This window comes from Danio aesculapii, chromosome 16 (assembly GCF_903798145.1).
Source record: "Danio aesculapii chromosome 16, fDanAes4.1, whole genome shotgun sequence".
In the NCBI taxonomy this organism is placed as follows: Eukaryota; Metazoa; Chordata; class Actinopteri; order Cypriniformes; family Danionidae; genus Danio; species Danio aesculapii.
The window spans coordinates 44614600-44628629 of NC_079450.1; the positions used below are offsets into that span (position 1 = coordinate 44614600).

Sequence of the window (14030 nt, forward strand, 5' to 3'; positions counted from 1 at the left end):
ATATAAAAAATTATAATTGCTTACATTTATATAGCACTTTTCTAGACACTCAAAATGCTTTACACATTTTTGCTTGGATGGCATTGTAAAACAATAAAACAATGAAAATGACAACTATGAACTTCTGGAAAGCCTTGTGAACATTTAGAAATACACGTTTTACTACATTTATTTTTATATCATTCTTTTAACACATACAAACCTTGTATAAATCGACAAACAACATAAATCGGTCCCATTTTAAACTTCGTAACCTGTTGTTAAGGCTGGGTGTTACATGCAGATTGACTAGTGAAATCATGTAGAAAAATACCAATTGGAGGTTAATGCAGTATTGATGATTTTATTTAATTTTTGTCATTGTTGCTTCGTCTTAAAAACAAAAACCCAGATTTACATATATTTAAATAGTTGTGTTTTAATATCGAGTCTATTAAGGAAACAATTTTATTGAATTTGATTTGTTGCCTTGATTCTTATCCATAATTACTTTGCCCACATGTTTTCTATTTAGTTAGTGGTGTCAAACTCCAGTCGTGGGACTGAGTGGAAACCAGGGCACTTCTGTTATGCTGGTTCTCAGCTCCCAATTTAGACAGTGCTACAAAGGCAGATGGTGTGACTGATGCCTACTTCTGTCTCTGTGAAATCTGAAGGCTGCTGCTGGCATATTAGCTGTCTTCCATCAGACTGTGTGCTCTGAAAGAGGTCAAACATTGCCTTTCTGCTCTTCTCTGGATTAACCTCTTAAGTATATGCTCTCAGGCTCTGGGTGATGAATTGTACTTTCCACAGTCCAGTGGTCTCATCCACCAGTGCAACACTCCACAGTTTTCTGCAGTTGTTGTTCATGCTGGAGATGGTAGATACATCATACAACACCTTAATTAGTGGGAAAAGGAATACTGATGCATGTTGAAGTGTAAATTAATGTATATGCTGCACTGCAATGTAAAAGCTGCACTTTTTTGCAATTGAAGTTAAAACTGTAAGTCAGAGGAAATAGTTATTAGGAAACACTTAGCAGCTTTAGTTTCAAATTGCTGCAACCGTGAGCTCGAGGGTTTCTTGGGCAGTTAGTGAACAGTTGAGCTCAGCGAAGGTGGTATATTTAAACAAGTCAGCTGTTATCAGCCTAAGTTGAAGTGATCTCACCATTTAGTGAAGAATGGCGGTATATTTCTCGTGAGTGTTATTTTATAATAAGCGTGTGTTTGTTTTCTTTGATTAAAGAGCCCCTATTATGGGTTTTTGAAAATTACCTTTCATGCAGTGTGCAACACAGCTGTAAGTGAATGAAAACATCCAGCTGAGGTTTAAATCTGAAAGTGCGCCCTGTTTAAAAATATTGATTTTTTAATAAAATATTCGACTCAGAGTGGTTTAAATGATTTGTTGTTCGTTTGGATCTTTTGCCTGTTCGTATCGAAGTCAACATGAAACAATGCCAAATATGAAGTGCTGGATCCAGTAAAACGTGAACGTGCCTTTCCTTTCAAACACTAGCAGAGTGTGTGTGGGACTGATCATGACTGAAGATGAGTGAACATTCTGGTGATTAATGCAATAATATACCCTGCAATGGGGGATTTTTCAGTCGTTTGTTAAAGGAAGCATCAGAAAAGACTATTGATGTATGGGACTTTGTCAGAGCTTGACAGGAACTTTATCGTTACACAGTTAATGGATCAGTTTCTTGCTCCTGTTCACAAGTGTAAGTAAGTACAATAAAATGGTTGCCTCCTTGTTTTCTCTAGCTTGCAAAATATGCATTTAATTGTTTTTTATTACTTGTAATCGCTCTTCGTGGCTTGTACTGTAAAAAAAATGCATGCCACAGTCTTTATCGATTTAAATGCGTTTTCGAGCTCGCAATCCTTTGTTGTTTGTCATTGCTATGGCCCCCGTCAGCTTGTCCTACACATGTGCGACAATCAAATTTTAAAATAATTCAGCTTTACCACTGTGTGGATTAATACTGAATGTGTGTCATTGTTTAACCATAAGTAATGGTTAAGAATAGAGCAATATGCTGGTGATTAGCTGCATTGCTTTAATGCACTTCTGGACTGGTCTCACACATATACTCTGCATTATAACTACTACAACAATGTTGATAAGCCATGGTGGGTGTTTCTCTCTGTCTCGCATTGAACACAGTCAACCAATCACAGACTGGGTCATTGATCCAATCAGCGCAAATTAGCATCATGCTAGGGAGGAGTTTGGGAACAAATAAATCGCTGAACAAATCATATGGCAGTCATTGGGATAATTAGGTAAAAATAAATATTATAAGACAATGAAAGTGGTTTTTGACCTTGCATGCATATCAGCCTGTTGTTGGAGACCCCAAAACCAAAATTTAAGCTTTTTAATGCATAATGGGAGCTCTTTAATATCTGCTAGATGGAAGCAATAATTATTTTGTCAGTTATCTAAGTGAAAGTGTTTTTTTCTTTTAAGTTTGCTTGTGGGAAGGAATTATTTGTTCACCTACAACTACACTGCAGCACCCACAACTTACACCCTATCTACATTTCCTCACTTACACCCTCATCTGTTTCAGTTGGACTGTGGAACTGTCAATCAGTTGTCAACATACAAAATTCATTCCAGCATTTGCATTACAATCTAATCTTCACATACTGGCCTTGACTGAGACCTGGATTTCCCCAGTAAATACTCCAATTATTTTGACTTTACCAATAATTCCTCATTTGAAAACAATGCAGTATCAAAATTTTCAGTTGATTTTACATTTTGGTTATTTACCATCTTCCGGGTCAATTGGGTGGATTTACTAAAGAATTGAATGGGCTGCTGTCCATGTTCCCTGGGGATGACAGGCTGCTTGTATTATTAGATGACTTCAACATTCACTTGGACAAACCTTATGCTTTCCATTCTCGCAATACATTATTCAACCTCAACTAGCTTACCAACACAATGATACACACATCTGGCAATCAAATTTACCTTATCTACAAACTAGATTTGTAGATGTTGTTTATTACAGATAGATGAGTTGTTTAGAGTGGACCTCCTTTGTTAAAAATGCTAATAGCAAGTTAAGGGGCACATCAAAGGAAATTTGTAACATTGCGATTCTCCAGTCTGTTAATCTTGGTTGTTCTTTAATTTGATTTTTCATTTTATGACCCTAGGACCAGTCCAAGCCTTTAGGGGGCCCTCATTGCAACCAGTATGGCAAATTACACACACTATCAATTTTATTTTCTTAATTCATACCAATGTTTTTGTATCAGAAAGAAGGGCTTTATTCTGTAAAACAACTGCCCCAATGTACATTAACTCATTTATCACATTCATGTTGAGAATTAAAAACCAAAACATTGATCTGAGAGATAATTTTGTAGCTCTTTAATTAAACATAAAGCTGACCAAAAAAATGGCTGAATGCAGCCTACACTAACCTAATTATTATTATATAGTCAGAAGATGGTGCCAAACATTAAAAATAGTGACGTGAAAGATTAGCATATGCATATGAATGTATATTCACTTTCAAGGACATTCATAGTACCCAGCAGTAGTGGAAAGAGTACTGAAAAATCATACTCAAGTAAAAGTAGCATTACTTGCCCAAATATGTAGCGCAGGTAGAGTAAAAGTATCTGTTGTAAATATTACCAAAAGAATGAGTAAAAATTAACCCTTTTAAATGTACTCAAGAGTAGTGAGTAGTATTACACTGTGAAAAGTTGATTTGTTTACATGTAATTTGTAAAGGGATATGTAAACATAACATTCTTTTGTGCAATCTTCAGTTATCTTCCTATATTCATTTCTTCCTTCCTTCCATTGTTTGTTCAATCTGTCCTTCATTCATTCGTTTGTTTTTTCCTTCATTTATTTGTTCCTTCCTTCATTCCTCCCTTCATTCATTCTCTCATTAATTCGTTCATTCATTATTTTGTTCCTTCCTTCATAAGGTCCATTGTTCATTCATTCATTCGTTCGTTCATTCCTTACTTTCTTTGTTTAGTGCTTCCTTGAATCCTTTCTTCATTCATTTGGTTTTTTCTTCCCTCATAAGTTCGGTCCTTCCTTCCTTCATTCGGTCCTTACTTCCATTCCTTGTTCGGCCCTTCCTTCTATTCTTTTTTCGTTCCATTTAATGCTTGTTTAAGGCTGTGTGACGATTTCAGTCATCATACAATCAGCATCCTTAAATTTCTAAGTTGAGTCTCTGGGTCATTGTGTAATGATTTTGGACATCTTCTTAAACATTTTTAATGCTTTCAAAAGGTTTGCTGCATTTATAAAGCACCCATGCCTTGAGGTTTTTCAGTATGATGCGATTTACATTCTATGTGCTATTTGATTGGACAGGAATTGAAAAACTGATTTTTCTACTTTAGCTAATCTCCATTGACAAGAAAGAAATAAAGTAGTGATCGCAGGTAGAAGGAAAGTAGTGAAGTAAAAGTACCAATACTGCACTAAAAATGTACTCAAGGGGAAGTAGAAGTACACATTTTTTAAACTACTTTGTAAGTTACAATTCCTGAGAAAAATTACTTAATTACAGTAATTTGAGTATTTGTAATTTGTTACTTTACACCACTGGTACCCAGCCATGTAATACGTAGTATTAAACTATTTTCAGTGCCAAATTAATAAAACAGAAAGTTATTTGTTTATTATCTTACCAAGTTGATTAAATCATTTTATTACAGAAATGCATGTCCAATATAGTTATTTTACACAAAATGCAAAAACTTCAAAATAATCCAGCTTAATATGTTGTATTACATTAACATTGCAAGGCTATTTATGGATGTTTATATTTGTACTGTTAATGAACAAGGCAGCTAATGTTAACTTACTATATAGCCTAATTGTTTATATTCATTTTTTTCATTTTACCATTATCTTGCTTTTTTCTTCGGGTTTCATCTTTTAACTTTGATCTGAGTGTTTTGCTGCAGTGATGCCACTTTTTAAATCAACTTCAGTTACATCAGCCAGTTATACTCTAGCTGTGTATGTGTCCTGCAGCAATGCATTAATATTGCATTGTTTATTAAATATTGCAGTTTGTATAATCATCATCTATATATGCCAAATAAATTGAAAAGTCAGTTATTTCATGTACTCTTGGGAGTCTCGTTGAGGGGACCGCAGCTGCTTAGTTCACTTATGCCTTGAGCCATCTCTGTATCAACTAGTTAAATGAAAGTAATCAACCTTAACCACAGAGTAAAATTTTCAAAGTATTTGCTTGCTCGTGTATATTAGAGGCAAGAGGGCCTAAATGGAAAAGCACTGTATATTTATGGGGACACAATAAGTATTCTATTTTAGCGATGTAAAAAATGATGTTGCACCCATAGGTTAACCCAAGCAATATATGTATACCTAAGCAAGTTATATGCATTAAACATAGCTTTACATTTCCAACAAACAAGACTTTGGGGTAAGATGTACAAAGAAATCAACATAGGCCCCAAAACTGACCCCTGAGGAATCACACAAATTGCATACAGTATGCAAATTTGAAAAAAACAAACAAAAAAAAAACAATTAGACAATAGATGATATATCCTTTAAATTGTCCATTTAATAAAAAGGAATATTTAAGGGAATTCCCTGAATTCCTATCCACTGTTTGATGTTTATTTAAATGTTGCCATAATATTAAGATGTGCAGGACAAGATCAGCACAGTTAAAACAGCAACAGCTTATAATAAGTTTTGATTCACTTTTAAGACCTGTTAAGACCTGAAACCTGATTGATGTTTATTAATAATTGAGGTATTATTTAAACTTCTTGTTGTTTTTGTGTCTCTGCTGCACATATTGAAGAGACAAGCCAAGACGTGTGTACAGTATGTGTGAGAAATGTCTGGTTTTGCTACAGGAGCGTCTGTTGCTTTCTCTGCTTCCTGCTCACATTGCTCGAGTGATGAAAGCTGAAATCATACAGAGACTTCAAGGGCCAAAGTTTGGTCAAGTGGAAAACACTAACAACTTCCATAATTTATATGTACAACGTCACACCAATGTCAGGTGAGTTACCCTCATACCATGAATCTAAAATTCTTAGAACAGTTATATTCATTATTACAATGAATTACAATATCCAGAAGTATGTTGGAGCAAGAACTATTTAACATGTTTGTTTTGTGTTTTTTACAAGTTAAATTGCAGTGTACAGGTTATCAAAATGCTAAAAAGGAGAACTTGTTCGTTATAGTAAATGTACAGTTGAAGTCAGAATTATTAGCCCCCCTGAATTATTAGCCTCCTGTTTATTTTTTCCCTAATTTCTGTTTAATGAAGAGAAGATTTTTTTCAACACATTTCTAAACATAATAGTTTTAATAACTCATTTCTAATAACTGATTTATTTTATCTTTGCCATGATGACAGTAAATAATATTTTACTAGATTTTTTCAAGACACTTCTATACAGCTTAAAGTTACATTTAAAGGCTTAAATAGGTTAATTAGGTTAACTAGGCAGGTTAGGGTAATTAGGCAAGTTATTGTAAAATGATGGTTTGTTCTGTGGACTATCGAAACAATACATAGCTTAAAGGGGCTAATCCTTTTGACCTTAAAATGGTTTTAAAAAAATTAAAACTGTTTTTATTCTAGCCAAAATAATACAAACAAGATTTCTCCAGAAGAAAAGATATTATAAGACATATAGTGAAAATATCGACGCAGTGGCGCAGTAGGTAGTGCTGTTGCCTCACAGCAAGAAGGTCGCTGGTTTGAGCTTCGGCTGGGTCAGTTGGCATTTCTGTGTGGAGTTTGCATGTTATCTCCGCGTTAGTGTGGGTTTCCTTCAGGTGCTCCAATTACCCCACAAGTCCAAAGACATATGGTACAGGTGAATTGGGCAAGCTAAAATTGTCCGTAGTTTATGTGTGTGAATGAATGTGTGTGGTTGTTTCCCAGTGATGGGTTGCGGTTGGAAGAGCATCTGCTGCGTAAAACATATGCTGGATAAGTTGGTTCATTCCGCTGTGGCGACCCCAGATTAATAAAGGGACTAAGCCAAAAAGAAAATGAATGAATGAATGAATATTGTGAAAATGTCCTTGCTCGGTTAAACATCATTTCAAGAGTTCACACTTAGCTGATGATTGATTATAAAGTTTGTTTGGCATGCTGTCCTGGGAGAGAGCCCTGAGCTCGAGCCCGGGCTCCCTCCCGTTTGCAAGGCAAGAGGGGAGTTTGAGCTCAGCTAGATCTCGAGAACTCCCCTGCTGTAGGAGCTAATGAACAGATAGTTATTGCTCTTAAGATATAACTATTTACTAAGAACATGTCTGTGGTGCCGATTTGGATTAGTCAATTAACTTAAGTTGCATGTTTTTGAACGGTGGGAGAAAACGGGAAAACCCGGGGGAAACCCATGTGAGCACGGGGAGAACGTGTAAACTCTGCACAGAAATATCGACTGGCTTGGTAAGGACTAGAACCAGTGACGTTCTTGCTGTGAGGCAACATTGCTAACCACTGGGCCACCGTGCCACCCGTCAAGGAAAGAAAGAGGAGTAGGGGTGGAAGGGGGGATTTTTCAAAATGAAGATGGCTGCCATATGGAATTTAGTGTATTTATAGTGGCTTAGGAATCGTCTGATTGGTGAATCATAAATTGAATAATGCAGGGCTGGCAGCAAGCAATCATAAGCATGTGATCCTCTCAAAATTAGTTTATAAGTTAACTTCACTTGGGAGAAATTTAAAAAAGAAAAAAAAAATCAAAGGGGGGCTAATAATTCTGACTTCAGCTGCCGTAATATTAAAGGAAAAGACTTTTTTTGGAATTAGGCTTCTTTTATAACTCTCCTAAAGTTTACCATTTCTGAATTCATTCAGCTGATCTCTGGGTCTGACTGGAGCACTTTTAGCCTAGCTTAGCATAAATGTAAATCATTTAATTGGATTAAACCATTAGCATCTTGTTGTTACCTAGCTGGGGATTGTTTTAGGTGCTGCTTAATATCATTGCACCTGCTGCTGTTGTGGTACAGCAGAAAAGTTTGTTATTCATCACGCCATAATGACAGTATAGTTCCAAGCAATATTGAAACAAAAAATAGCAACATTTAATTTTCTGTCAGTCTTAGTATACGATGTAATAACAGAATAGTCCAGCTTTAAATATTAACCCTGCTGACGAAAACAGCTTAAACCAGATAAAGCTTGTTAGCTAGTTTTAGCTTGTCAGCCAGCTTGATTTTAGAGGGGTTTTGGCCATTTCCAGGCTAGTTTCAGTTATTTCCAGCCTGGTCTTAGCTGGCCAGGCTGGGAGATGACCAGCTAAAACAAGCTTGACCAACCTAGCCAAGCTGGGAGCCCAGCCAAAGCCAGCTATGTCCAGCTTAAACTGCTAGCTAGTCCCGTGCTGGTCATTTCCCAGACTGACCAGCTGAGACTAGGCTGGAAATGGCCAAAACCAGCCTGGAAATGGCCAAAGCCCCTCTAAAACCAGGCTGGCCAACCAGCCTAGGCTGGTTAAAGCATTTTTTTTTCAGCAGGCATAATGATAAAAAATAAATAAATAAATAAATATTTTTTTTGTTTGAGATGCAACTGATCTAATCCAATTCAACTATATATGCTAAATTAAGCTAAAAGTGCCCCTGCCAGACCTGGACATTGGTTGAAGGCATTCAATAATGGTAAAACCCAACTGTTTAACTGTTAAGGTGATTTGCAAAATTAAAAATAATATGACAATTCCATTTTCAATGTCTTACATTTTATAAAAGTCTTTAAAGGACTTTCTTATTCAACACAAGACTTTAAACTGCCCATGACTCTTGTACATGACTTTTGTTCCTCTGTTTCCTCCCCTGTGAAACAGTAGCATTAGTGTTCTTATGTCCGTAACACTGAAATGAAAAGGTCAGATGCTTTAAAGAATACAAAACACCCTTGTGTAGCGTTATGCCACAGATTAGGACTAGAAACACTACATTCTAAGGCTTTTCACACTATACTTAATTCCCAGGTTGTAGTACTGTTTTATGCAATCCTTTTAACAATGGGTAAAGGAACATTTGTAACTAAGAAGTGGGTTTAGCACTGCTTTTTTGCTGGGTTTTACTAGGATTCGATTTATTCAACATAAACATCAATAAAAGTTCTTAACCAAGCAATAAGCCACAGTAATCTGTGGTTTACAGTGAATTTTGAACAGCTGTGGGGTGTTGTTAGGCTTAAACACATAAATTTAATTGTTTTTCTTTTTCTGAGTATACAGTAGCAATTGGCAGGGCCCATATTCTGTGATATACAAATTCACTGTCAAGACCCAAGAAAATGACCCAAGGACCCAAACGCAGATGACAGCCGAAACAAAAACTTTTATTAAAAGTAGAGCAAAACCAAACTTCAGAACTGAGGAGGGAAAAAGGAAAAAATAAGCTAGAGGGATGCCAGAGGCGAAGCTAGCAAATACGTCCAAATCAGCAACTAAAGAGGAAAGTTGAGCCTTGTGGGGAGGGAGCAGCTCAGCAGAGATCAGGATAGGCAACATCATCAGACAGTGAGACAGACCGAAGCAAATCTAACTGAAGAACAAAAAAAGGGCAACCGCACTAAAACTCTATGCAAGAACAAAAAAGTAAAAAACAAAATGACACTTCAAGACTTTTAAAAGACAATATAATTAATCAGAGAATTAGCAAATGAGCCTTTACACAGAACACACTAGCAGAGATTAGGTGAAAGAAAGGAGACTACATTGAAGGTAAAGTTAGAGGAAGAAAGACAACAGGTGCAGTGACGATCAAAAGAGTGTTACAGCTATAAAAATGTCTTTATATTTATGTTACATTTAAGAATAGCTAACTATATAAAGGTTAAACAAATTACATGTCCAATTTTACTGTACTTTACTAAATTGTCTTTTTTCTATTTTAAGAAATGTATATCACGACCCCTGATAAATCAAAAACTAGCCAAATGATAGTGAGTTAAATGTATATTTTTATTATACATGCATCTTTTTTTATTAAATATTTTACACACAAAGACATGTGAAAGTTTTTTTTTTTAAAATCAAACTACAATTAGTAATAGTATTAGGCAGGGGAAAAATTGTGAAATCAAACTCAAGTCCTGACCATTGGCTTACCGTGTACAACAATGTAGATAAAAATTAACTGGAAATTGTATTGTATGCTTCAGAATTTGAGAATAAATATGGGAAATGTTGACAGAAAATATGACAGCTTGACTGAAAACAAGACTGTTTTGCTCACACTGTTACAGTTCATACTGTATATTTTCACAGTTAGCAATATACAATATATAAATGCACAACTCCATAGCCTTTATGCAAACTGTTTGGATGCTGCATTCATAGTCAAAAATGCTACCACAGCAGAAAATATGCAAATAAGATTGTTAACCCAGGGTTTAGGCATATAATGTATAAAATGTAAACTTGTATATTATTACAATTATATTATTTAATATTTAGTGGGTAAAAGCCCTTCTAAAGCCCCATTCTTGCTGTTGTTCATTCTTACAGGGTTTAAGAAGAACTGTCTTTATGATGTATGGGGAGGGGGAGGGATAATAAAGCAATTAAATTTTTCATGCATATATGCATACACAGTTGGTATGCATTTAGTATTCAGTATTCAGAAAGTATTCAGACCCCCTTAACATTTTCACTCTTTGTTATATTAACAAAAATATAAGTTCATTTTGATAGAAAAAAACTTGCAGATCCTCTCCAGTTCTGTCTGGTTGGATGGTATATGTTGGTGGATAGGCCTTTTTAGGTATTTCCAGAGATGCTCAATTAGATTTAAGTCAGGGCTCTGGCTGGGTCATTTAAGAACAGTCACTGAGTTGTTGTGAAGCCAGTCCTTCATTATTTTAGCTGTGTGTTTAGGGTCATTGTCTTCGTCTGGAAGGTAAGGTAAACCTTTGGCCCAGTCTGAGGTTCTGGGCACTCTGGAGAAGGTTTTTATCCAACATATCCCTGTATTTGGCCACATTCATCTTTCCCTTGATTGCAACAGGTTGTCCTGTCCCTGCAGCAGTAAAACACCCCCACAGCATGATGCTGCTACCACCATGCTTCATTGCTGAGACTGTATTGGACAGGTGATGAGCAGTACCTGATTTTCTCCACACATACCGCTTAGAATTAAGGCCAAAAAGTTCTATCTTGGTCTCATCAGACCAGAGAATTTTATTACTCACCATCTTGGAGTCCTTCAGGTGTTTTTTAGCAAATTCCATGTGGGTTTTCGAGTGTTGGGCCACTGCCATAAAGCCCTGACTTGTGGAGGGCTGCAGTGATGGTTGACTTTCTACAACTTTCTCCCATCTCCCGACTGCATCTCTGGAGCTCAGCCACAGTGATTTTTAGGTTCTTCTTTACCTCTCTCACCAAGGCTCTTCTCCCCCGATAACTCAGTTTGGCTAGATGGTCAGCTCTAGGAAGCGTTCTGGTCACCCCAAATGTCTTCCATTTAAGGACTATGCAGACCACTGTACTCTTAAGGTACTTTCACACTTGGTTCAATTGCCTGGTCCAAACCAAAATTCGATTTTCCTCCTTTGCCATCTTTTCGGCTGTTTTGTGTTCACATCTTTTTTCCTTCTGAACCCTGGTACGCCTGCGTCATGAAGCTGCTGTTATGTGTACAGCTGTTGCTAGGTGACAGCAACGAAAGCCAAGGCACCAAAAAGGAAAGATGTATGCAGAAGGTCATTCTGCTTTTACTGAATCTTTTTGTTTTGGTAACATACAGAGAGTCACGTGCTAATTGGCACATCTCCTTACTTCTGTGTGCAGTCATGCTGCTGTGGTAGATGGTGTTTTCTGGGAAATTTTCGTACCCCTTGGTTTCAAATGTGGTCTTGAAAAATCTCCATTTGAAGGGGTATCTAGCCCTTTCCCTTAGCCTTACACCTTCAAATTAAAGAGAATTGGGACACCCCTTTACGTGAACGCACAAAATGAGTGGTAAGGGGAAGGGGAAGGACTAAGGGGTAGAATTGGGATTGGGTCTAAGTGCAGCAGATTTTTTTTGTAATCTTGGCCAGATCTGTACCTTGCCACAATTCTGTCTTAGAGCTCTTCAGGTAGTTCCTTTGACCTCATGATTATCATTTGCTCTGACATGCATTGTGAGCTGTAAGGTCTTATATAGACAGGTGTGTGGTTTTCCAAATCAAGTCCAATCAGTATAATCAAACACAGCTGGACTGAAATGAAGGTGTAGAACCATTTCAACAATAATCAGAAGAAATTAATAGCACCTGAGTTAAATATATAAGTGTCACAGCAAAGGGTCTAAACACTTAGGAACATTCTGTGTTTTTCTGTCAATACGGGGTGCTGTGTGTACATTAATGAGGAAAAGGGAACTTAATTTTACCAAATGGCTGCATTAAAACAAAGAGTGAAATTTTTGAGGGGTTCTGAATACTTTCCATACTCACTGTAAATATAAAAATATATACTATTCGGAACAAGCATGCCTGTGTTCACACCTTTGTCAAACAAATGATTATGTTCTCTTACAGTATTTTGTATGCTGATATTGTTGGATTTACCCGCTTGGCCAGCGATTGCTCACCAGGAGAGCTGGTTCATATGTTGAATGAACTATTTGGCAAGTTTGATCAGATCGCCAAGGTAAACTGAATTTGAAAAATATTTAGTCCAGTGACAGGACTATAAAAAATATGATGTCCCATACATAACCTCATTTCTCCTATTTCGACTGCTATGCCAGCATAAATAGTGAAAATAACGCATCAAAAAAGCTTCAAGACCATGCAGAATCCTCTGTTGGCTGTTTAACTAATCAGTTTTGGCCAATGCTAACAAATATAAAATTTTTATAATCTGATGTAAGAGAAGTCTTCATTCGCTACTGTAATGTTTTTAAATAGAGAAAACATTGTACAAGTAACTTTTTTTTCTAAATCTTGGACCTTATTCTTGAGACAAAAATGACCAATAAAAAGGTGTGAAGCACCAAAAGCGGCCCATATAAAACTGATTTGAATACAATTTTTGGCTTTTGTAATTATTGAAATGGCCAAATTCTGACTGAGGAAATTTGAATGTGCTGGCCAGTTTGTTATTTGCCTAAACTTGAACAGATTCCTTTTTTTTTCAAATGATATATGATGTAATAAATTTTGTATTTTAAAAATAGGTATTTATTCATATTTCTTTATTCTAAAACTTTAGGAAATATTTTTGGTACATTAAAAAGTGTGGTTATGATGACCATCCAACTAGCTAATCCAGCAAAAAACACAGCTTGAAATGTCACTAAAATGCAGTATTTAAATATCATAATTGAATAGAAAATGAGGTATATCTGCAAAAAGGTCCACTTTTGGAGAATAAAGAACCACAGCTTTCGCCAGGATGCTTTTCTTCTGGTTTGGAAAAAAATACTTGGTAGCACTTTATTTTGATTGTCGACTTGAATATTAGTAGTCTTTCTACATAATATCTGCTGATACTGCTCCTTCAACAGACATTTAACTGACTATAAGAAACTTTGCAAGTACATGTCAACTTACACTAACCCTAACCCCAACCCTAACTCCAATCTAACAGTCTATTTATAATCTAATAAGAATTAGTTGGCATGTAGATGCAATGTAACCTTAATTCAACAAACAGACCATCAAAATAAAGTGTGACCAAATACTTCATAAAACTTAGTAGAACTGGTAAATTGATTACTACCAAATATTGCTCTAATTAATATTGTTTCTGAAAGCTGTTTTGATCTTTTTTTGTGTTCTTCAGGAGAATGAATGTATGAGAATAAAAATTCTAGGCGACTGTTATTACTGTGTATCTGGCCTTCCGGAGTCCTTGCCAAATCATGCCAAAAATTGTGTCAAGATGGGACTTGACATGTGCGAAGCTATCAAGTAAGTTCAGCCCCTATCACATTGTGATAGTTTTTCTTTTGTAAGCTGCTGCTGTTTATGCTAATTTAATAATTGATCATTAAAATTAATATTTAATCTTTGACTATTAAAT

The 14030-nt window shown here is 36.0% G+C and overlaps 1 protein-coding gene across 1 annotated transcript in view; it reads left to right on the forward strand.

The window, feature by feature from the left end:
* adcy2a (adenylate cyclase 2a) overlaps positions 1-14030 on the forward strand; it is a 184493-nt gene that overhangs the window by 116746 nt on the left and 53717 nt on the right. Inside the window, exons 5-7 of the mRNA XM_056474969.1 lie at positions 5889-6037; positions 12542-12653; positions 13791-13918. Coding sequence (XP_056330944.1) covers positions 5889-6037; positions 12542-12653; positions 13791-13918 — 389 coding nt within the window. The remainder of the gene's footprint in view (positions 1-5888; positions 6038-12541; positions 12654-13790; positions 13919-14030) is intronic.